Consider the following 25,485-nt stretch of genomic DNA (forward strand, 5'->3'; position numbering starts at 1 on the left):
ATGAGACAATGCATCTAAAATATCTGTATAGAAAAAGCATTCGATAAATAGTAAGCTTGTCAATTTCCCACTTAACTCACTGAGGATCAGGACTGGCCCATCTGTCCTTGCATACCTCTCCAGCATTTACATAGTCCTCTGTGGGCACCAGCAACACAATACTTATTGAATGAATGAGCAGGGTTTGTCAACACAAGGTTACAGGAAATAACCGATACGGTGCTATGGTTGGAGTGTGTTCCCCAAAGTTCATGTGTTAGAAACTTAAATCTCCAGTGTAACAGTGTTGAGAGGTGAGACCTTTAAGAGGTGATCAGGTCATGAGGGCTCTACCCCCATGAAAGAATTAATGCTGTTATTATGGGGGTGGGTTCCTCATAAAGGATGAGTCTGGACCCCGTCCCTCTCTCTCCCACCCGTGTCATGCCTTCTGCCATGACATGATACAGTAAGAAGGCTCTCACCAGATACTGCCCCCTCAATCTTGGACTTTCCAGCCTCCATAATCACGAGCCAATAAGCCACTACTCGTTTTTTTGAAATAGGGTCTTGCTCTGTTGCCCAGGCTGGAGTGCAGTGGCACGATCACGGCTCACGGCAGCCTCAACCTCCAGGGCTCAAGCAATCCTCCTACCTGAGCCTCCCACGTAGCTGCAACTATAGGTCTGTGCCACCTTGCCCAGCTAATTTTTAAATTTTTTGTAGAGACAGGGTCTTGCCATGTTGCCCAGGCTGGTCTCGAACTCCTGGGCTCAAGGGATCCTCCTACCACAGCCTCCCAAAGTGCTGGGGTTGTGGACATGAGCTACCATACCCAGCCTAAACTTCTATTTATTATAAATTACCCAGTCTGCAGTTTCCTTGTTATAGCATCACAAAACGAGCTAAGACATATAGCGTCAAAGGTCTATGGAACCACAGGCAGGGTCTATGAACACAGAATTTGGAATTCTTTACATTGCAGTGCTGCATGAGAATAAAATCAACGGAAGCCCAACAGAGAAGGGGAGGAGCCCTCCACAGATGAATCAGACTATAAGAGAGAAAATAATAACTGGCCCTATTTGCAAATGATTTAGGCCATCAGCTTTTTTGAGTAACTGTTATTCCAAAACCAAAGCCAATTCCCTTTTTCAAGGAATCTTTTGCTCTGCTCAAGAGACAAAATTCCACACATTCCTTAACCTATAAACAAGGCAGGATCCAATCACATGTTAACCCAAAAAGCTATAGGAGCTCAGGGAAGTGAGTAGTGGAGACTAAGTTGAGCCCTAACAGTTGAGTAGGATTCGCAAAGCTGGACGATAAAGGGGAACTGTATGTTTCTAGGCACCGAGAGGGGATAGGGCAGAATGTAAGAGTGGGCTTAAGCAGATGATTCTGACTGAGGCAGGTGGTTCTTAGAGTAGCTGAGCACATGCCTCTTGCGTGAGAAGCTGCCCGCGGCCCCTGCCAGCCCAGCAGGGAGCATGTCTGCACACGTGGGTCACAGAGACTTACCATGCTGGAGTGGACCGTAGCCTGTTCAATGTACCTTGCGATGCCCGTGACAAATGCATTCCTGTCCTCGAAGTTCGTGTCAAAGTTAGCCTGTGGAATTAGAGGACAAGAACATTTTGGTTGTTAGAAAACAGTTCCAAGTTGGCTGGGTGTCCAGAGGGCAAACTGCTGCCAACAAACAATGCAAGCTCTCTGTGGAAACCTCCTGCTGCGTCACCTTTCATCTTGCCCCTTCCCCACAAAGTCCCACTCTCAATCACACTGGGCAGGAGTTGGCGATGACAGGGCCCGCCATCTGCTTCCCATCAGTAATCAGGTTCACTCAGCTGAGCTTCAGAAGCAGATGCTTCAACTCCACAAGCCCAAATAGCTGCTAAAAGTTAAGATGTGCATTGCTTTGATTTGGCAGTTCCAGAAATACTCACCCAAGGGTGTGGATATATAGGTACAAGAATAATTACTGTGGCAGTTTTTTGTGATTAAAACAAACTGTACACAACCCAAATATCCATCAACAGTGAAAGGCTAAAAAAAATATATATATATATATAAATATATATAAATAGCATTTCCATAAATGGACTTTTAAGTACCATGAGGTGGCTAAGCCTAATGTGGTAGTATTGCGGTATTGTCATGGAAAAATATCCATAATAAATTTTAAGTTAAAAAGCCAACTCATAAGGCAATAAATATAGTATGGTTCTCTTTTGGTAAAAAATACATATATATAAATGTGTATATATATATATATATATATATATATATACACACACACACACACACATACGTATACTTGGTAAAAAAGGTATATATAGGCATAGTTATAGAAAAAATTTATGCTTTTGTATACTTTTTTGTATACTTTTCTGTATTGCTTATAATAAAAAAGATATTTATATAATTAAAATTTTAATCTGGGTTAGAAGATGGGAATCAATGACGTTTATGGGCCGAACCTTCAAGCATGTGCTTCATACATCCACTGAATGAAATTTAAGAATTTATTATGTATTTATATTTAGTCTCCTGTAGCAGTCTGAGAACTATCAAAAGGTCAAACAGCTAAGACTTTCAAATTAGCATATCCTTTCTTAACATGGCCTCTGGCCTGGCACACCCAGACAAGGGGCTATACTGACTCCCGGCCCTGATAGGTCATGGTTTGGAACAATCTGATGGTGGTTTATCACAAGCTCTGCTCTCTCAGGCAAAAGCAAACAACTGTGACCAGCTTCCCTGAGCCACGAGCTGCTATGGGGTGTTGTATGGGGTGTTGTAGTGCCCTCCTCACATGCATGAAGGAAAAGTAATTACCCCAGGCAGGCTCTGGGGTTTCTAAATTGCAACATTTAATTCATGAGGCCAGAGCTGCCAAAACCTTGGTTGGTACAGCAGCAAGAATAGCCCAGAAGGTATTTGGGGGTCAAAGCAGATCAACAAGACTTCCCTGGGGGAGGGAGGGAAACAGTCCTGCAGCACATTTAGTAGCTAATCTGTTCCTTACACTCGGCTCTACCAGTACATAAGGGACTCCATCAGCTCACAACCTTTCACCTTCTAAATGCAGACCTCCCCTTCCCTCTGCCTAGGGCAAATCCTCTTAGGGAATCCCCAGAATTCCTGGGTCCCCTGGTGCTATCTCCCATTTCCATTACCTGGTACATGATGGAGGAAGGTGGAGGCTCGATGCATGGCTGCTGGTCGGGGAGGGGAAGCTCTTCAAGCAGGTCCACGTTGGACAGGGCATCTTCCAGGGTGACGTGCGTGGTCATGGCTGCAGTTTCTGTATTCTGCACTGAGGGGAAGGAAGAGAAGGTCAGTGGAGAATTTCAGGGGCCTCTAAAATTCCTCTTAACTGCACCATGTCCAGCGTCCTTTGGGAGAATAAAGAGAGTTAAAATGCACTGAGGCCACTTCCACTCACCACTTCTTCCCAAGGTGCTGTCAACGTGTATCTTTTATATCTCAGGATCTCTTTATGGCTAACAAAGTATTTTGTGTGCACTTGGTTGACCCTCACCACCACCCTCTGTGATCAACATGGAAGATGGTACCCTATCCATATAACTGATGAAAAATCAAGGCTCAGAGACGTTATGTGATGCCCACACAGCCACGTGACCACGAGTGAGGGAACTGAAGTGGGATGTGAGGACATAGGTCATGGTTAGTTTCTCCACCTTTTGTTCTTCATAAGGATATTTATCAGTTCCGCTCCTAAATTACCATGCAATACAATTATCCATGATCGTGACAGCCAAGATAATCAACTGAAAACCAGAGCCCAGGTTTTTAGGCTAATTAAACTTGGATTAAAATAACTTAATTTCTGCAAATCAACCTTCTTTGCAAAGATGGAAGAGCCACTGTCTTCCTTGACCTGGGTATGTTTTGTGAGCCACATCAAACAAATCATCCCTAAATGGACATTTCTGTGTCTTAGACCCTGGCACAGCGCAGCTGCTTTGACAGTATGTTTGGCAGGATTAGAAGCTGAAGAGAATCTGAACAGCACAGTTACCCAACTTGAGCTAATTCCTATTTTAAGAACTCAGCACCCAGCAAAGAGAATACTCATTTTTCCCCCCAAACATATGTGAAACACTGCTTAAAAACTAATCATGATTTAGGCTATAAATCAGGTTCCCACAAGTTTCTTAAAAAATGATGGCCTACAAGTCACACTCACTGATTATTAAATATAATGTAATGAAATTAGAAATCAATAATGCAAACTGTAGCAATAAAATCCCATACCTTTGAAAATTTATAAGACATACTTCAAGGTCATTAATAACTAAAGAGGAATTCAAATAGAAATGATAAGATATTTAGAAATGAAAGATGGAAAGCACTAATAAATGTCTTCAACACATTTAGCTGAAAGAAAAGTGGAACTAAATGAAGTTAACGTTACACTCAAAAACCTTAAGAGAACAAAAGTCAGCCCACAGAAATGAGAACAGAGGGACTGAGAGTTACAAAGGCAGACATAAAGCAAAAAACAAAGCAAAATAAAACATAACAGTAGAAGTGAACAAAAACACTAAAAGCTGAGTTTTAGAAAAATATTATTAATAATAATAAAGCCAACCCTAAACACACATGATTAAGAGGGACACAAAGAGAAGGGCCACTGTACTTGTCTGAGAACCCCTTCCTGACCACGTTCGATCCCAGGGAGCTGTGAGATCCCTGGGCTGGAATTTCTCCTGTGAATGTCAGCGAGTTTGCCTTGCTTGTTAGGAAATACAGCGTCTAACATTAGGGGGAAAAAGGACCATCAACAGAAGAATTTGGTCCAGGGTCTGCAAAGGACTAAAACAACTGCAGAATATACCCAAGGTCATGCTGCCCCGAGACTAATACCTGCCTTAGGCCCAAGGCTGGGAGGGCAGATTGGGGCTGAGTCTTCACTGGCTGCTGTGCAGCTAACTAGATTTACATTTCACCCAGTTCTTAAACACACCTTCCCATCACGTACCACGGCAACAGCAAATGCTGCATCCAGTGAGGGCTCACTGAGCCCAGAGGTAACTTCCCTATCTGCCCTCTGCAGAAGGCTGGTCTCCTAGGGTGGTTTCAGGTCCTCTCCACACCTAAGCTTCTTCCTCTTCTCTCCCCCACAATTCTAAGTATGGCATTCAGTTCTACAGCAAAACCACTTGACTGATCCATTGAAAGGAAAGAAAAAAAAAAAAAGACTGTCTTCCTTCTTACACTACTACTAAGTCCATTTTATAGGAGAGAGTAATGATTTTACTGGGCATAATGATCTTCAACCTCCAAAGCCCTAGTAATTCTCTTCATTAATTCCAATTATAAAAATAGTAAAACATTTCTTTAGCCCTTACTCTGTCAGACGCTATGCGAAGTACTTGACTATTTCAATCTTGCATCCACCCTATAAAGGTAGGTACTATGATTATTCCCAGTCTGTAGATGAACAAACAGAACCCCTGCATTTAATTTCATAGGATCAAGTGCTGGCAAGTGGTGGAGGGAGGGCTGACCCAGGTTTGTCCAGCTCCATAGTCTGAAGTCAGCTTCATTACTATGTACTTCCAAGGGCTCATGCTCGCATTTTGAGATTACACTTGATAAGCGGAGGTTTATTTCATATCAATCTCTATGCTAGGTGCTTTCAAACAATCTGCATTAATGGTTCTTGGCCCTGCTTGTGCCAAAAAATCATGTGCACAGCTTAATAACAAAATGCCTGGGTTCCAACCAGGGGACCAGGAAGACTGCATTTGAAAGGTGTCCTATCTCATTTTCAATAAGGAAAATCCAGATGAAACTTACAAGGAGATACACCATTTCTCTGATTAGATTGACTCAAATCCAAAAGTTTGACTACACATGCTGTTGGCAAGACTATGGAGAAACAGGATCTCCCAAACATTGTTGGTAGGGATGGCGAAATGACACAACTCCCGTGGGAGGAAATCTGGCAATATCTATCTAACAAACTTCCATAGGCATTTTACCCTTTGACCAGCAATCCCACTTCTAGGAATCTGTCGCAAAGATGCATTGACAAAAATACGCAAAGATATATGCACAAGGCCATTCACAGCAGGACTACTTGTGATAGCAAAAACTGAAAACAGCAAACATCCATTGATATAGTTAGGATACTTGCCTTCACCCAAATCTCATGTTGAATTCTAATCCCCACTATTGGAGGTGGGGCCTGGTGGGAGGTGTTTGGATCCTGGGGGCAGGTTCCTCATGAACGGCTTGGGCCATCCCCTTGGTGATGAGTGAGTTCTGAGTTCACAGGAGATCTGGTCATTTTAAAAGTGTGCGGCACCTCCCTCCCCCACACTGCCCACTCTCTTGCTGCTGCTTTCACCATATGGTATAACTGTTACCCCTCTGCCTTCTGCCATGATTGAAAGCTTTCTGCGGCCTCCCCAGGAGCTGAGCAGATGCTGGCACCATGCTTCCTGTACAGCCTGTGGAACTGTGACATCAATTAAACCTCTTTTCTTTATAAATCACCCAGTCTCAGATATTTCTTTATAGCAGTGCAAGAATGGCCTAATACATCCATTAACAGAGGACTGTCTAGATAAACTATGGTGCCACTGTACGGGGAAATATGAAGCAGCAGGAAAATGGAGTGAGGACCCCCTCTACATGCAACTACGGGTGATCTCCAGGACATGGTATGGAGAGCATGCGCTCATTTACCCAGGAGAGGGGGCTGCAGATGTCTACACACACATCTTCTACTTAAAAAACAAACAATGGGAAGGCAAGCCGTATAGTTTTAAAAATTAGTTACCTATGGAGAACAGGAAAAGAAGGGAAAACAGTTAGGAGATAGGGGCTAGAATCCTTTGAATATGCCTTATTTTGTAGATTTGACTTTGAAAACATCAAAACATTTTACATACTTATAAAATAAAATTTAAATTTATAAAAGTGGCCCCCAAATCGAAAAGTAAAATGAAACAAACGAATCTATATATATGTTGTACTACTGGAGTAACTCCACAGAAAGGGACTATTATTCCAGGTGATTTTAAAATTGAGTGATGTGCTGGAAGAGCCCTGATGGATCACAAAGACATCTAATAAAAGCTTGGTTTTTATTACTTTGTTACTGTTAGATGAGCCTGTGAACCAACCTTTATGTTGAGAATTGGTAAATAAAAGCAAACATTTAACCTGTCTTTCCTAAACAAACTATACCACTAGATAACCAAACTATAGAAGAGATAGATGTTTCTTTCCATAAAAGTATTTTTTTCCTTTTTAACAGAAAAATGATAATATCCTTGTTTTCCAACCTCTACAAACAAATGGATCTAGGCATGGATCATCATCGGCTGCTAACATCCCTAAACGAAAGACGATCAGACATTATGTGCCTAATGATGGAAAAACGCACCAAGAATGCTGGATCCAAAACAAAACACCTGAATCTAATTAAGCCTTTGATGCCAACTCACAGGAAATATAAGAGGGCAGAAAAACATGCTATACCCCAGTGATGTAATCAGCAAACTACAATCTATGACAAATTCTGCTGGACAAATGACAAATAAATTGCAAAGACAGAAAAGAGAGATGGGAGAAAAGTCTATAGATTTTGAAGAGACTGAACACACTATCATGTGTGGACCTTATTTGGATCCTATTTCAAACAAACCACCATACAAATAAAATTATAACTTTATGAGAAAATTAGAAAATTAGTACTGACTGGATATTTGATAATATGAAGGAAATATTTTATTTAGGTTTGATAATATCAAGCTTATGTTTTAAAAGAGCCTTTATCTTCCAGAAAGATCTACTAAAACATAGATAAAAGGACACAGGGGTTTGCTTCTAAATAATACTAGATGGGGGAAGAGTGAATAGAAATGAAATAAATTCAGCAGTGAGTTAATAACTATAGATTGTATATGACACATACATAGAGATTACTGTATTTTTCCATCCAATTTTATATGTTTCAAATTTTTCATAAAATCCCCTAGATCAGTTTATAAGCTCCCAGCTCTTATCCAATTTCCCTTTTTTTCTCCTGTAACTAGGTTTCTTCTGGGCTACTCAAACTTAAAAAAATACTCATTTACAGACAGGTGTGGTGGCTCATGCCTGTAATCCCAGCACTTTGGGAGGCTGAGACGGGTGGATCACCTGAGGTCAGGAGTTCAAGACCAGCCTGACCAGCCTGGTCAACTTTTCTTTAGTAGAAATCCCATTTCTACTAAAAATACAAAAAAAAAAAAAAAAAAAAAAAAAAAAAAAAAAAAAAAAAAAAAGATTAGTCAGCATGGTGGCAGGTGCCTGTAATCCCAGCTACTCAGGAGGCTGAGGCAGGAGAATCACTTGAACCTGGGAGGTGGAGGTTGCAGTGAGCCAAGATCATGCCATTGCACCCAGCCTGGGCAACACGGGCAAAACTTCATCTAAAAAAAAACCACTCATTTACCAGAATAACCATTAAGTTTTCCTCTGTAGCATAATAGTACCCCTGAACATCCCTTGAAGAGAATCAATAAGTAAGTGAACAACCTACAAAGCTAATAAATTAGGAGTCTATTTATGTTAATGCTATCTTTCTTCTCCTCTGGCAAATACAACTTCTATAGTGGATTTCTATGAGCATTGGTAGATCATTCAGTGCCTAAGGGAGAAGGAAACCCGACATTTTTAGCTCAAGTGCTGGTAGGCACTGCCAAATCCACATCAATCAGAAAGGAAAAATATTCTGGAAATTTGAACAGAGGCATAAATGAAAATAAGAACGTACTTCTTTCCTGCCCAAGTGTCCTGCCTGTTACGCAGTCTTCCAAGTGAGAATGATTCTTTATATTCGGTCTACGAACATGTGACCATTTCATCATTTTGAAAAAGAAATTAATAAAATATTTAAAAGTTAACAGTGTTCTGGGAGCATCATTTACCAAACACAGCTGCAACTTCTCAGTGGGGGGCATTCATGATGGGTTTAAATGCAGTGTCTTCATAACAAACTCAGTCAGTGGCCTGGTTTCACCAGAAGTAATAATAACATTGGGCACACAAGCAATTTGCTTCTGAGAAGGGGGGTTTTAGGTGCCCCCCCAGGCAGACATGACTGACAGACCCCAAGCAAGAGGGGGGTGGGTCCCATAAATGCAGGATGGCTGCCAGGAGAACATGGCTTTGGAAATGCAGGTTCTGACATTCACAGCTTAAACCCTGCTTCTCTATAAGCAAAATACTTGCATTGTCATTATCTGTTTGATTTTCTGGAAAGAAATTAAATATTAAGACTTTCTACTGAAGTGAAATATTAGGCTAGTATAGTGGGTAAGCTTGAGTTCTGGGTTTGAATCTGTCATCTGCCACTTATGAGCTATCTAAACAATAGCATGTTCCTTAACCTCTTTGAGCCTCAGTTTCCTTACCTTGTAAGGGTGACAATTTATAATAGTGCCTGTCCTCAATGTTTATTTTGATTATATAACTACAGCATGTAGAATACTTAACACAGTAGCCAGCAAAGACATGTCAAAAGACAAAATTACAATAAATTTATAGAATTGTCCTTAATTTGTGATTTATGAATTGAAGCACCTGCTTTCTATACAATAGAATGAAAGCTCCCACTGGGCAATAGCAAAACTGTGGGTTTTGTAAGGTGGGAAAAAGGAAACACAACAATAGAAAAATAAATGATTAGTTAACATCAAGTTACTTCAGGTTACTTTTTTGTAAGGGTTAAGGCAGAGAGGATTTGCTTATTCTGCTGACTCAGGTAGAGAGTGGCATTTAGCATGAGTGACTCCATTTTGATTTGGTCTGGTTTTTAGGGGCCTAGTACAGGAGCTTAGTCTTAAACAATGGCCTCCCATACTTTTGTTTAACATTAGCTAGTCTGTGTCCTGTTTTCAATAGAGAGGATGAATTAAATACTGCAACAATTCTCCTACCAAAAAAAGGAAGGTATTGTTATGATTACACTAATATCTCAGTTCTATAGATCTTTCACATTGATTTTCTCAATCACAACTATCCTGCAAACTCAATTCAGTAGGTATAATTTTTGCTGTGTTTCTGAGGACACTGTGTTATGGAGAAGTAAACATTTTTATTCAAGGTCACATGGTCAGCTAGTGGCAGAGGTAGGATAGAAAAAGGATATCTTGACTCCCAATTCTATGCCTTTTCTTCTAGACCACACCTGGTTTTGTACCTTTTTGAAAGGTGCCAAGCATATTTTTTTCCCAGTTTGGCTGCTTTTTCCTTCCTCAAGAAGAACACAACTCTGCCAAGCTAGAAAAATTAGGTAATTGTCACCTTTGTGTTTCATGAACATCAAGAGGCCAGGAAATATTTTCTGTGTCTGTATGGCGCTCTAGCCAGAGCCTATATAAGTATACGTACACACACACAAACATACTGCACACACATATACATATATATACACATATGTATACATATATTAGTACAAAGAAAATATTATATAGATACATAAATATAAAATAAATAAAAGGGAGATTTAGATTATTCCAATTAAAAAAATTTACAGTCATTTGCCTCATAATGATGTTTCAGTCAACAGTGGATCATATATACGATGGTGTTCTCATAAGATTATAATATCATATTTTTCCTGTACCTTTTCTATGTTTAGATACACAAATACTTCCCACTGTGTTGCAACTGCCTACAGTATTCAGTACAAGAACATGCCGTACAGGTTTGTAGCCCAGGAGCAATAGGCCATATACCATATAGCCTAGGTGTGTAGTAGGCTATACCATCCAGGTTTGTGTAAATGCACTCTATGATGTTTTCTTGGCCTCAGAATAAAACCCAAATACTGCTACTTCTTCCTCCCATGCCAGGGCAGACATTGCTAATTGGTAATGACACTATTTTCCACTAAGTCCACAGACAGCTTCAGAATCCTCATGAAATACTGAGCTCCAGGAAGCCACCAGCAATCAGTGCGAGTTTGCCCATGAAATAAAACATAACATGCCCTCTCTGGAGTAGAACCATGCATGTGAAAGCTCCTCAAGTTCAGGGACCATTTTCTTACCTATCACTGAAAATGCAGAGACCTTAGCAGAGTGCCGCAAACAGATTAGGCACTGGGGAAGTACTAAATGAAAGAATTCATGAACACACCTCAATCTCCTGACAACATAGGAGAGAGGAGACGACCTGAAGTTGGCCATGTCCTTACTTCTAGTTTTTCCATTCCTTCTCCTTCACTATTAATAACACAGATAAGGCCAGACTTGGTGGCTACACAGATAAGGCCGGACTCGGTGGCTACACAGATAAAGCCAGACTTGGTGGCTCATGCCTGTAACCCCAGCACTTTGGGAGGCCAAGACGGGAGGATCTCCTGAGGTCAGGAGTTTGAGACCAGCCTGGCCAACATGGTGAAACCCATCTCTAATAAAAATACAAAAATTAGCTGGGCATAGTGGTGCACACCTGTAGTGCCAGCTACTCGGGAGGCTGAGGCAGAAGAATTGCTTGAACCTGGGAGGTGGAGGTTGCAGTGAGCTGAGATCGAGCCACTGCACTCCAGCCTGGGTGACAGAGCGAGACTCTGTCTCAAAAAAAAAAAACCCACACACACACACACACACACAAAACACAGATAATTTAAATCAGCATAGAATACATACTCATATCCATAAACTGCCAGGATAATTCTTACTTAATATTTTTTTCTAGAGATTCTCTTTTTTTTGCCACTTTTTATTTTACAAGGCAGCTTTATATCACAATCACAGACAGAAAACTAATATTATATGCCATAAACACAGAGGAGCCATAAAAAACATAGTAATGAACATAAACACAGGTCTGGGTATTATCTGAAAATCATCCCATGTCCACCACTGATATCCAAATGAGAGGCATTTTAGTGTGGAGGTGAACTGGATAGCTTGAGTTAGAATCTTACCTCTGCCAATGCCTAGTTGTGTGACCTTGAGTAGGTGACATAACCTTTCTGAGCCTCACTCTCCTCATTTTGGTATAAGCGATAATGACAGTTCCTATCTCATAGGCTTTGAAAACTAAATGGGTTAATCCATGTAAATGGCTTGGCTGGTAGAAAGTGCTCGATAAAAGTTAGAGCCTCAACAAAACTGAATCCAGAAATATATAAAAAAGATTATGCACCATGAACAAGCGAGATTTATCCCAGGAATGCTAAGATTGGATTAACATTAACATCAGAATATCAATTAATGTAATAAGCTATACCAATAAAGGTCAGAAACCATATCATCTCAATACACACAGAAAAAGTATTTGACAAAATCTTAACGCCTTCATGATAAAAACACTCAAAAAACTAGGATTAGAGAATATCTTCAACTTGACAATTAATGGCCACAAAAAACTCTTAGCTAATATTAGACTTAATGCTTTCCCACTAAGATCAAGAACAAGACAAATAAGTCTGCTCTTAGCATTTCTGTTCAACATTGTACTGGCAGTTCTAGCCAAGGTAATTAGGCAGGGAAATTAAATAAAAGACATCTAGATTAGAAAGGAAAAAGTAAGACTATTCCTATTTGCAGATAACATAGTCTTGTATATAGAAAATCCGTGAAAAATCCACTAAAAACTATTAAAAGTTATAAACTAGTTCAGCAAGTTTGTAGGATACAATATCAGCATACAAAAATCAGTTGTATCTCTATATACCAGCAATGCTCAATATGAAAATAAAATGGAGAAAACAATTCTATTTATAGTAGCATCAAAAATAATACAATACTTAGGAATAAACTTAACAAAATAAGTGCAAAACATACACTCTGAAAGCAATGAAACCTTGTTGAAAAAATTAAAGAAGACTTAAATAAAAAGATATCCCATATCCATAGGCTGGAAGGCTTAATATTGTTAACACGGCAATACTACCCAAACTAATCTACAGATTCAACATAATCTTTCTCAAAATCTCATCTGGCTTCTTTGCAGAAATTGACAAGCTGATCCTAAAATTCATATGGAAATTCAAGGGACTCACTCAGGATAACCAAGACAATCTTGGGGGTGGGAGGAACTGAACAAAAATGGAAGACTCACACTACCTGATTTCAAAACATACTCAAAGCTACAGTAATAAAATTGTGTGGTGTTACCATGAAGACAGTCAATGAACAATGATAAATTAATGGAACTGAACTGAGAATCCAGAAATAAATCCTCACATTTATGGTCAATTGACAAGAGATGTAGAAAGAATATTCTTTTCAACAAATGATTCTGGGACAACTGGATACTCACATGCAAAATTTGTTTTATGGTGTGAGGTATAAATAATGTAATATATAATAAATTAACTCAAAATGGATCAAAGATCTATGTAAGAGCTAAAACTATAAAACTTATAAGAGTACATATTTGTGACCTTGAATTATGTAATAACAACAAAAACACAAGCAACAAAATAAAAAATAAACTAAACATCAAAATAAAAAAATTTGTGCTTCAAAGGACACCATCAAGAAAGTAAGTCCACAGAATAGAAGAAAATATTTGCAAATCACGTATTTGCTAAGTATATAAAACATGTAAATAATTCTTGGCTGGGCACAGTGGCTCATGCCTGTAATCCTAGTACTTTGGGAAGCTGATGGGAGACTTGCTTAAGCCAGGAATTCAAGACCAGCCTGGGCAACAGAGCAATACCCTGTTTCTACAAAAAAAAAATGTTAAAAATAAAAATAAATTTAAAAAATGAATTCTTAAAACTCATTCATAAATATAACCTGATTTTAAAAATAGGCAAGGAACAGATTTTTTTCCAAAGATACACACATATCCAATAAGCACACAGAAAGATTACTATCCTTAGTTATTAGGGAAATGCAAATTGATACCACTTCACACCCACTAGGATGGCTATAATGAAAAGGACAGACAATAATAAGTGTTGGCAAGGATGTGGAAAAACTGGGAATACCGTTGCTAGTGTGAATGTAAGATGGTGCCTCAACTTTCGAAAATCGATTGGTATTTCCTCAAATTTTTAAACAGAGTTACCATGTGACCCAGCAATTCTACTCCTAGGCATAAACCCAAGAGAAATGAAAATACATGTCCACACAAAAACTTGTACATGGATGTTCACAGCACCATTATTTGTAATAGCTAAAAGGCAGAACTAACATATGCATCAACTGATAAGTAAAAAATTGTATAGCCACATGGAGTATTTTTCAACCATAAAAAGGAATTAAGTACTGATATTGATACAACATGAATGAACTTTGACAATATTATGCTAAGTGAAAGAAGCGAATCATTAAAGACCCATGTTCCATTTATTAAACATGCCCAGAATATGCAAATCTATGGTTGCCAAGGGGTGGGGTTGGGGGAAATAGGTGGTACTGCTAAAGGTCATGAGGTTTCTTTCTGGGGTGCTAAAATGCTCTAAAACTGACTATGATTATGGGTTGTACAACTCTGTGAATATATTAAAAACCACTGAAAAAAAATTTTTTTTTTTTTTTTAACAGAGTTTCACTCTTGTTCCCCAGGCTGGAATGCAATGGCGTGATCTCACTCACTGCAACCTCTACCTCCCGGGTTCAAATGGTTCTCCTGCCTCAGCCTCCCAAGTAGCTGGAATTACAGGCACCTGCCACCATGCCCGGCTAATTTTTGTATTTTTAGTAGAGACAGGGTTTTGCCATGTTGGCAAGGCTGGTCTTGAACTCCTGACCTCAGGTGATCCACCCACCTCGACCTCCCAAAGTGCTGGGGTTACAGACATGAGCCACCGTGCCTGCCCTGAACTGTATTTTTTAAATCAGTGAATTGTATAGTATGCAAACTGTTTCAATAAAGCTGTTACCAAAAGTCAGTATTTTTATAACGACTTTTTGGGAAACTTTGAGTGTAACATAAGTAGAAGGGGTACAAAGAGAGCTGGGGGTGGAGTAGGAGCTTGGGGAGTTTGGGGACTGTAATAATGCCCCTACAAGCAGAGGCAGTGGACAGCAAAAACCAACGGGGACAGCAGGGGAGGAAAAAAGCAATAGATACAACCATACCACCCCACAGAGCAGCCCCCTAAACTTCAGGGGTGAACTAGACCGTATAGGGCAGGCCCAGCTAGCTCGTTTTTTCTCTCCCCCTGCCCCTGCCTGTTTTGGTTTCTCTGCCATCTGTCAGGTCCTGGGGCTGCCCTACCCTGGAGTAAAGACTCCTCAGATAATATTATCTGAGAAGTAATAATATTACTGCCTGTAAGGTGGGTGGGGTGATAGGTTCTGAGGTTTAGAACAAGAATAAGAAGGGAATCTAGCTCTCTTTCTACTGATGAGGAAACCGAGCCTCAGAAAAGAGAAGGACTTGTGCAAGGTCACTGGGCTAGTTAGGGGTGGAGCTAGGGTTAACATTGCACTTCCTGAGAAGACAAGGGAATACAATAGAATAACTCATATGATACAGAGCTTTAAAAGAAAAGGACAGGGCCAGGCACGGTGGCTCGTGCCTGTAATCCCAGCACTTTGGGAGGCCGAGGCAGGTGGATCACCTGAGGTCAGGAGTTCGAGACCAGCCTGACCAACATGGTGAAACCCCATCTCCACTAAAATTAAAAAATTAGCCAGGTGGCATAGCACATGCCTGTAATCCCAGCTACTCGGGAGGCTGAGGCAGGAGAATCGCTTGAACCTGGGAGGCAGAGGTTGCAGTGAGCTGAGATCGTGCCACTGCACTCAGCTTGGGGAACAAGAGTGGAACTCCAACTCAAAATAAATAAATAGATAAATAAAAGAAAAAGACAAGTACTGCAACAAAAATTCTGCAGCAAAATGAAAAGCCCTCTAAGAAAGGAAATATAATCGAAGGACATTACTTGGCTGTCTGTGATCATCATTTATATATTAATAATGTAGACACTTTAAACCTGATGTAGGTTAAAATAGAGCTCTTCCTATCTTGAGAGATGGGGGCAGGGGAGGGAGGGAGACGGTGTAAGAAAGCGAAATCTCCATCCATTACAGCAGGAAGTAAATAGACAACGTGCAGAATAGATAAATCAAGAAACAGCGGTGTAAGCATATCATTTAGAGATCTGGAGGCAGCTACTAGAAGAAACAGTGAGTTAAAAGCGGCAGCCTCCAGGGGAGGGTGAGTGCTGGATGGTTGTTTTTCATTATAAGCCTTTCAATACTATTTGATTTTTTAAAACATTTGTATATATTGTTTTGATCAAAATTTAATAATTTGCTTTAGAAGACAACCACCCAAAGTCTCCTTGTTAGCAGTTTAGACACCTGGCCGGTACCCAGCACTGACTGGCAAGGTGGTCTTCGTTGTTTCAGTCCCTTGTTGCTTGTCTTCTGGGACCAGAGGCCCCATCACCTGCAGCTTCTCTCCACACAGGGGACCTGCGGTCAGAGCCGAGAAGTCAAGTCAGCCTCGACTTGGGCCTCTGGAGAAGGCCTATCCTCGTTGTTTATAAGTAGACAGAGAAAAAGATCTTGGTGGGGGCCGGCTAAAGGGCTTGCCACTTCGTTTGCCGTTTTGCCCAGCTGCTTCCTGTGTTATTAGGGTTGAGGCGGCCTTTCTGGTGACACCAAACCAGGCAGCTACCAGCAGCTCGGGGGAATGGCCTCATGCTCTCAGGAGGGGAAGTCATGCCACCAAGGTGGCTTGCTGATTTGCTCCTGCTGGGGCCCTGAGGCTGTCATATGAGGAACACCAACATGACGAGTATGTGGAGAGAGGAGCTGCATCTCAGATGCACCTGCTAAAACTCACAAAGGGAAGCCATGCATCTGCTATGGAAACAACGAGGAGGACTTCAGGTCTGGCCACCAGATCGGAGCACGTGGAACTCAGCTTCATCGATGTGAAACTGCAACTCGAACGTGGCTCAGTATGAAGACAAAGGCCCCCAAATCACATCTTCACTCACTCTAAAAGGGCAAATTTCTCTGTCTGTAAAATATGGAGGTTAGCCTTGGTTCTCTCTCAACCATGATGTCCAAACCTGCCTTGTGAAGGTTATTGCGGGTAACTTGTGCTAATAATAGCTTAAGCACTGAGGTTTGCAAACAAGGTACATTTTATCGTACGTGAGGCGAGGGTTCAAGGTCTCTGTGTGATACTATTGCTCGCATGTTCATCTCTTCCCTAGAGTGGCAGGAATGGAGCAGAGTTGGGGGGTTGGCTGTGGGGGCTGATGTGTTGAACACGTCAACATCGTCCATTTTGTGTACTAAAAAAACAACAACAGCAACCAGTTAAGAATCACTGGATTTGGGCCTCTCTCAGGACCCTTCCAACTCTAAAGCAAATGACCATGACTACAGTTGAGACATTCCATCCAAAGGGCTTCCTTAAAGACACGTGTTAAGGATCATGCAGACCATTCTCTGTGGCCAAGGTATACAGGGAATCATAAACCTGTCCAAGGATAGTCTTCCTTTGTGCCTTTGCTCAAACTGTCTCCACTCCCTTATGGACTGTCTTCTTTCCTTCTCAAATCCTACCGATCTATCAAGGCCTATGTCAAGACATGCCTTTCCCGCAGAAGTCTGACCAGCCAAGCCCCACAATGACCTTCATTTCTCTCACTCCCTTAGCACTCACAGTCTAGAGTTCACAGTTTTTAACTGCACGACAAACTGCTTTATATTTCACTAATTCTTGGGATCATTAAGAATGCCAAGGATAGTCATCCTGTCTGAGTTTGACCTATAGCAACCAGCACAGAGATAGGCACACACCAGGAATTACTTGCTTAATTAATACTTCATGAATGATTTGTTGAATGCATGAGCCAATGACCAAAATTCTTAACTTCTGGTTTAAAAAAATTAACAAGAAAGTTAAAATATGATGCTTCTCTAAGGTCCCATATCCAAGGCTGCCTTATCAATATAAGAATCTGAGGAGAGTTCTTTAGAAAATCCTTCTGTCATATAGTTTCCACTTCAAACCCTAAGAAGCAGGTCCTCATCTCACTTTCCCATATGGAAGTATAATAGACTTGGAGATAGGAGGCTGACCTCTAGCTCTGAATTCTTATCTTGCCATTCATATCTTGCCAAAACAAATCTTAAAGCATCATATTTTGAAAGCACAAATCAAAAATAGTTCTCAGATATTCCTTAAGAGTTATTGCATGTCTTCTCTGAGGGTCAGCCCTGCAAATTCTCTTTGATCTCAGCCAGGCCTTCAGTGAAGTTAGACAATTCTCTCATCCTTCCCCAGTTGATTTCTTATTCCACCCACAGAGGCAACTATTCCAAACTCTGAAGTCTCCTGAAGTTTCCTAACCAGTCCATCACCTTTATTTCCTGCAGAGGACCTCACCTCCTGCCTTACTTAGAAAACAGAGACTATAGAACATGGACAGACTAAACACACCTCTGTTTTACCTAGAGATTAAAGCCTGAGAACCACTGCTCTACAATGACCAAATAATGATGCAAACAGAATCAAAAGGTCTACTGATGAAGTCATCACTGGGTCTTTCTCAGGCATCTCGCCAGAAGGTCCTATTTACTCCCCTCTCTCACTGCCTGTATCTGAGTTGCCCAGTCTATCAAAATGCCATGCAACCAGAATGATCCCTGCAAGAAATTCTGCCTGAACTCAAGCTCTGCTTTCTCAAAACAATTTCTTTCAAGAATTTGCACCCTCTGTTGCCAGGGCCCAAGTATGGCTTAAATGGCTGTTTTCTGAGGTACATCACACACAGCCCTTAGCATAGTGGCCATGGCTGGAAAGCCAATATCTAAGCTCTTTGCATCCTGGGAGGCGTCCCATACCCCCTGACTGAATTCTGAAGTGTCTCTGTACAGACAAGGCCATCCAGGGGCCTTGACAGAATCTGTGAATCACAAAGTGCCTTTAAGCTTCCCACTGGCTCAACAGCACAGAGAGGCCACAGATCCGTCTTCTTAAAGTGACACACAATATATAATTAATAAATTGTTTCTTAAGGAATGGAGGGCATTTACCCAAGAGAGTCACACATTCAGGAGGCTCCTTCTCTATTTCCATGGTCTTTTTTTTATCAGACTGGGATTTACAGACATTACGTCATCCGCAGGCTTTCATGATGACGGGCAGGTAACAGTTGGGCAGGCTGCCTTCCATTGCTCAATTTTGAACGTCAGAAAGGTAGTGGCTGGTTTAAGCGCACACAGCAAGTCAGGGATCCTCTGTCCCAAGCTCACTGTGCTGCTCTGTCTGCCCTGGAAGCAAAGCATGCCCTCAACATTTTTGGATGGTTGCAAAATGCTGAATTCTCACAGAGGAAGAGGCCCTTCCTTAACTCTACGTGTTGAAATGTGAGAATGGCCCTGGGCTTCTGCTTGGCTTGTTCCCTCCCACTTCTCCTTGCCTACTCAAGTTCCACCCACCTCCCTTGTGCTACTTAAGAGCACTTCCCACCTGAAGCCTTTCACTTCATGCTCTATCACTCTTAACTTTCCCTTCCTTCGGCAGGTAAACTTGGGGCTGGGTTTACTGGTCACAGAGACCAACTTCCCTCAAAAAAGCAAAATTCAGGAAAGCTCTGGAGGCAGAGGGGCTGGTAACAGCCAAGGGTTGATTACATACATGAGCCAAATTCTTAATGGTTATGTAATTAATACATTATAACAATAAATATATAAATATGCTAGTACTTACTATGTGCTAAGCATTCTGCTCGGCACTTTCATGCACCCCTCGAGTAGTAAGAGCATCCAAAGATATTCTAGTTCCTCCATTGCCTCCATTCACTGCCTAGAAGGCAGCAGCCTGCCCCCCTTCTCCCACCATCTCACTACTGATGCAGGGGCCATCCCCTGGACCCTAGGCATGGCTTTGCTCCTCAGAATGACAGGACCAAAAGCCTTTCATAAAGACTCTAGTGAGGTGACTGATGTCTGGCTTTGTCAATTACAAGTGAATAATTAATACTTGCCAGTAAAGAAATAGACTCATTGTTACGGTGGCCACATGGAGGCTACAAAAGGCCATTTTGTGATGCTCTTGGTGGACCCCTGGGGCCAACAGTGGTCCAAAGAAGCTGCGTTGAGAGTGTAGTCCAATCCTTAAATGTACGCACTGGGACCCGTAGTGTTTTCCAGGAGCGCTTTTCCCGTTAATTAGCTTGTTGCCTATTCATCATCTCATTCAGCTTTCTGGTTGATGACAGCAGCAGAAGCCCACTGAATATCAGAGAGGGTGTGATTTATCAGAGGGGACATGTAGTGTTCTCCCGGGGCCTTTTACCAATTTTTGAATTCATGTCTACTTCCTTCTCTGGGCCAGCATCTGATTTGAGTAAAACTCTCCAACCCCACTGGGTTGTACATCCGACTCTTGGCCTAATGCCTAAAGCAAGTTTTTCCTTTTTCATTTTCCAGCAGGGACTGAACAAGGCAGCCTTGGGTGCCTACAGAACCGGTCAGAACTAGCCAGGAAATAAAGCAGCTTAGTGAGCAGAGAGCTAATGCCCCCAGCCAGAGGCTCAGTGTGCAGAACTAACTAGAGGCACTGACTTTGTAAGCAACAACACTCTCTTCTTGAGGTCTAATAATTGCCTTGGCAAAGGGCAGCCAATGCCAACGAGGAACCCTGTGTACACAAGTTTCTCATCCCGAAAGTGGACACTGGGTGCTCAAAAAATGCCTTCTGGTGACAGTAACCCCTGACCAGTCAAACAAACATGCACGCATGCACACGCATGTACACACACTCTTACAGCATTCCTGCCCGCAGGGCCAAAGCTGCCCTTGCCAAATACAGAGCTGACAGCTGCTAGATATTGTCATTTCAGGGACCTGTTCCCAAAAGAACTACCCAGCTCCCCACCTCCACTTCCAGCCCACTGTTTGAAATTCCACCATTAGTGATAGCAAATATTTCTACAGTGTTTCCCATTAAAGCTTTGTTACCCATTAAAATGCCTCCATCCTCTGTTTCTTTTCCAGTCAAATGACTTGTAAAGCACCTGCTCTGCATCAAATGGGAACTTCTTTTGTATTTAGCTGTTCAAGATAAACACAGTCATTGGCTCCTTTCTTGAAAACCATTTCTAACACTGGAGACTGGGGAAAGGGCAGGGCACTGTATGGAAGTGGAGGTGGGAGGCCATCAGGAGGGCCACAGAGAGAGGGTCTAATGGTGGAGAAAGCAACTGTCAAGGCTTTCACAGGCCTGCCCATAGATATGGACCTGATTTTTGCCCTCTAAGATCTCAGGGACTCAGGTTGCTGGCACAGCCTGTATCCAAGAGTAAGATGAAACCCACTGCCCTAACTGGGACACAGACAGGAGGCAGGAAATGGGAACACAGGAACTGACACTCTCCTGATTTGCCCCTGCTGCCAGCAGGGCTGCCTCCGTCTCCCTGCCCATGCTGAGGGCACAGGCACCCAGGAACTAGCAGAAAAAGATCCTTGTCCCATTCTTGGCCTAGCTGGAAGGACAGCTGATGGCTCATCAGCCCTGGTGAGTGTTTCTACTGTGCTGGGGAAAGTAGGCAAACAAAGGTCAAAATCAGATTCCCTGCGCTGGGGAGGCACCGGGGCTGTCAGTGTCCTTTCCAGCCGGGTTCTGGATATAGAGGGCCATATTTCTGCGGACCATGCTACCTGCCCCCATCCCCAAGCAGAGAGCACCTCCTCCTCTTCTTTTGCACATAGGTGGGCCGTTCCTTGGGGTGAGGGGTAGGGCTGTCCTGAAAACCAGACGCCACAACAGACAGTTAAGCATCTTCCTGGTTCTTCAGAGCTCAAGAAAAAATAACCTTTTCCCCCAGGAGTCAGCCCACTCATCCCCTTCCCCCACTTCCACTCTGCCCGCAGCCAGCTTGGTGAGCGATGCTAGTGTAGGCCAGAAAGCTTCCAAGCGGGTCAGACCTGCTCCTCTCTCATCAAAGCCCTCCGCCCCCAAACATCGACGCTGCGCCCCTCGCCCCACCCATCACACGTTCTGTGTGCCCGAGGCGGCTGCCAGGCGGGCCCAGGCGGCTCTCGCTAGCCCTGGGGGAGGTGACGGTGGTCACGGCGGCAGAGGCAGGGGCCAGCGCTCTGCAGTAGCTGGACCCGAGGATGTCGCCGCTGCCGGGCTCGCGGCCGCTGCAGGTGTCTCCGGTCCCTGAGATTAGCACCGCCTCCTCCCGGGCTGGCGGCTCCGGCCCAGGCCGCGCACCTGCTGCTGCGGCTCCCCCGCCGCCGCGCCGGAGCTCCGCGATGTTCCCGCGCCTCCCGGGCAGAGGGTCCGTGCCGCGGGACACACGGTGGGCCCGAGGGGGAAAGGGGCCGCGTGCGGCCTGAGGCCGGGCCTCGCGCTAGCCCGGGCGCAGCGCCCAGCGCCCCCCGCGGGCCGGGAGAGGGGGCGGCCCTTCGCGCATCCTCACGGCCTCATCCCCGTCCCCGGCAGCATCCTGGTCCCCGTGCCCAGTCCGAGGCCTGCGAGGGCCGCTTACCTGGCTCTGCGGCGGGTCCAGGGGAGGGGCCCGAGGCTACCGCAGGGCCCCGCGCCGGGGCGCAGGATGCTGTGCCCCGCTCGGCTGCGCCGCGCTCGGCCCCGCCCCGGCCCCGCTGCTCCGCCCGCCGCGGCTCCGCCCCCACCCAGCGCCCGCCCCTTCGCCGCTGCAGCTGTCACACAAAGGGCAGGAAATGGCTGCGGCGAGGGGCTCTCCGCGCTCCCCGCTGCACCGCCGGCGCACCCAGGACCTGCCTCTCGGTTTCGGAGGACCGCTCAGCACCCAGGCTTCCTGCCCTGGGGGCGGGAAAGGGAGGGAAGGCTTCTTCCATGGCCTCCATCACCGGGAACCACACCTGCAGCAACCCGAGGACGAGAGCTTCGGCCGCGTTCGGATCTCATTGGCCCCACATGATTTCCAAGTGCTCTTTTATCAACCCAATCTTTATTGATTACCTATCCTGTTCCAAGTACCGTGCCAGGACCTGGGTGTGCACTGGTGTACAAAAGACAGGGTCCCTGCCCCCTTGGAGTTTTATCACCTGCCAGGAGAGACAGGTGTAAATTAACCTAGCAAACGTCCAGTTACAGCCCAAAGTGCTCTGAGGAGAAGGAGCAGGGTGAAGTGACAGAAGATGCAACTGGGGCTAGGGGAAGGGGCCTGCCACCAGTTGAGCTTGGTCGCTGATGGGGCTCCTTAGCTCAAGAATAACTTCTTCCTCTCCCAGTTCCCTGGAGAAGAGTCCCTGAAGCTGCCACCTCTTTAACAGGGGCCTACCTCAACTTCATGCTGGAAGAATTGCCTAACGGACAAATAGGTGACAGGAAGCACTGAGAGGACAGGTACCTTTCTCTTCAAGGCTTATCTGCCGTTTCGGGCTCTTTAAAGAAGCAATTATCTGCCCAGCAGTGGCTCACACCTGTAATACCAAAACTTTGGGAGGCCGAGGAGAGAGGATTGCTTGAGCTCAGGAATTGGAGACCATTCTGGGCAACTCAACGAAACCTCATCTCTACTAAAAATTTAAAAAAAAAAAAATAGATGGGTGTGGTGGCATGCACCTTTGGTCCCAGCTACTCAGGAGGCTGAGGTGGGAGGATTGCTTGAGCCTGGGAGGTTGAGGCTACAGTGAGCTATGATCCCGCCGCCGCACTCCAGACTGGGTGACAGAGTGAGACTGTCTCAAAAAAAAAAAAAAAAAAAATGAAAGGAGGGGGAGAGAGAGAGAGAGAAAGGAAGAAAGTGAAAGAAGGAAAGAAAGAGAGAAAGAAGAGAAGGAAAGAAAGAAGAGAAAGAAAGAGAGAAAAGAAAAAGAGAAAGAAACAATTCTCATTGAAATCCAGCCTGGTAGGCCTTCAGACCAGGCTGAAGTCAGGCTGCACCAAATTCTAACCTTGAGACACCTGAGCAGGTCACTTCACCACTCTGCTCCACAGAGGTCACCGTATCTGCAACACAGGGAATAACAGTTGCCCTTTATACCTTACAGGGTAAATAATTTGAAAACATTTGAGACATTGTGGAGTGTATGTAGACATAAGGAGTGCTTTCCCAGGGCCCACAAATTTATACTTAAATCACTCAGCTTTTCCTAATAAGGGCAATTTGTGGAGGAGCCCCGTTATTCAAGCTCCAGCAAAGGACTTGTGGAAGCCTTTGCTTGCCTTTACTGATCTCACCTTATTTCCCACGTGCTCAGAATCCATAATTCCTTGTGCTTTGGTCTTAAATCACTAATTCCAATTCAAATTGCTATTTCAGAAAAAAATGACTTTTATATATATATATACATACATTTCTTCCCTGGTTCAGTGTGAAAAGCTGTGGGGGTGTTTGTGGAGGATGGGTTTAAAAACAGAACCGAGATTTCCTTTTTAAAAAATGTTCCATTTTCCACCGTGATCCTTGGGATTTCAAGTTCAGTGATTACAAATACTTAACAATGAGAATCTCAATAAGTCAGATTTTCATTCTAAGGGGCATATTATTTCAGATGGTATAGTTTTTTGGAAGATGTATTTCCCTGTTGTTCCTTCCCTGTCTTTTCACCTTCAGGAACAAGTTGCCTAAAAACAGAAAAGACTATTACATATATATTTGGTTAGATCTTAGGCAAAAATAACTCCCTGACCTCTGAGTTCTATTTGTGTATAAAGGAGAGCAGTACGGTCTTTTGAAGCCACTGTGTTGGAAATCCAGAGGCTTGCGTTTTGGTCCTAGTTTTGCAACTAACAGAAGAATGATCTTAGGCAAGGGGCCTCACCCCTGTTTCCCCACCTATTAAATGAAGTAGGTTGGATGCACTCCAACTTCCCTCTGAATGTGGAAAATTATATGAGTTAAAGGGCATGCCCCTTCCAGGCTTAAGGCACTTCCCTAGCTCCCCACTGCCCCCCGATGAAGCCCAAACTCTCTCCAGTGGCCGGAGTGAGTCTTCAAGAGCTAGCAGCTATCTCTCCATGTGAACAAGCTTGCTGTGCTTCAGCTAAAAGGAACAGCTTTTAGTTCCTCAAACTTGCTGTGTTCTCTGTTGTGCTTGACATTCGTACATGCAAGGCTTCTTGAATGGCACTTTCTGCCCCCCATTCCCTCCCTCCACATTCCACACTTTTTCCCAGTTTACCTGATGAAGTTCTGTTCATCTTCCTGGTATTTCTTTAGATGTCGCTTCCTCCAAGATTCCTACATGTCTGGGTTAGCTTGAGATTAGTTGTCTGTGTGCCCTTAGCTGCCTGGGCTCCCTCTATCACCCCACGTATTAGTCTGCATTATAATTGGCAATACACTTGCCTGTATTCTACCATGAGACCATAAAATCTAAGGGAGCAGGGATATGTCTGTCTTGCTTTCCCATTGCATCCTCGGAGCCTGGTACTTAACAGGAGTTCAGTAAAATTGGATGGAATGAACACCCATAGATGACATTTTTAAACTTTGCCACTGAAATGTATAGCTGTCTGTCTACTGCCTTCAGATTTCCTTCACATCCAACCCCCAGCTGTGCCATCAGTAGAGGATATCAACAAGAATTGCTTTGG

The 25,485-nt window shown here is 43.4% G+C and overlaps 1 protein-coding gene across 16 annotated transcripts in view; it reads right to left on the minus strand.

The window, feature by feature from the left end:
• CYFIP2 (cytoplasmic FMR1 interacting protein 2) overlaps window positions 1-22,571 on the minus strand; it is a 133,726-nt gene extending 111,155 nt beyond the window's left edge. For 8 of the 16 annotated variants that reach the window (XM_055285468.2, XM_063642653.1, XM_063642655.1 and 5 more), the window contains exons 1-3: window positions 22,448-22,565; window positions 3,159-3,298; window positions 1,501-1,590 (exon numbers count right to left, since the gene is read on the minus strand). In XM_055285468.2, the coding sequence (XP_055141443.1) occupies window positions 1,501-1,590; window positions 3,159-3,275 (207 nt within the window). In that variant the 5' untranslated portion in view covers window positions 3,276-3,298; window positions 22,448-22,565. Of the gene's footprint in view, window positions 1-1,500; window positions 1,591-3,158; window positions 3,299-4,987; window positions 5,126-22,170; window positions 22,191-22,447 lie in introns of those variants that run through there. The other 8 variants (XM_063642656.1, XM_063642652.1, XM_063642648.1 and 5 more) reach the window with 5 other exon arrangements.
• Between the last annotated feature and the right edge of the window lie 2,914 nt (window positions 22,572-25,485).

Source organism: Symphalangus syndactylus, chromosome 7 (assembly GCF_028878055.3).
Source record: "Symphalangus syndactylus isolate Jambi chromosome 7, NHGRI_mSymSyn1-v2.1_pri, whole genome shotgun sequence".
Taxonomy (NCBI): domain Eukaryota; kingdom Metazoa; phylum Chordata; class Mammalia; order Primates; family Hylobatidae; genus Symphalangus; species Symphalangus syndactylus.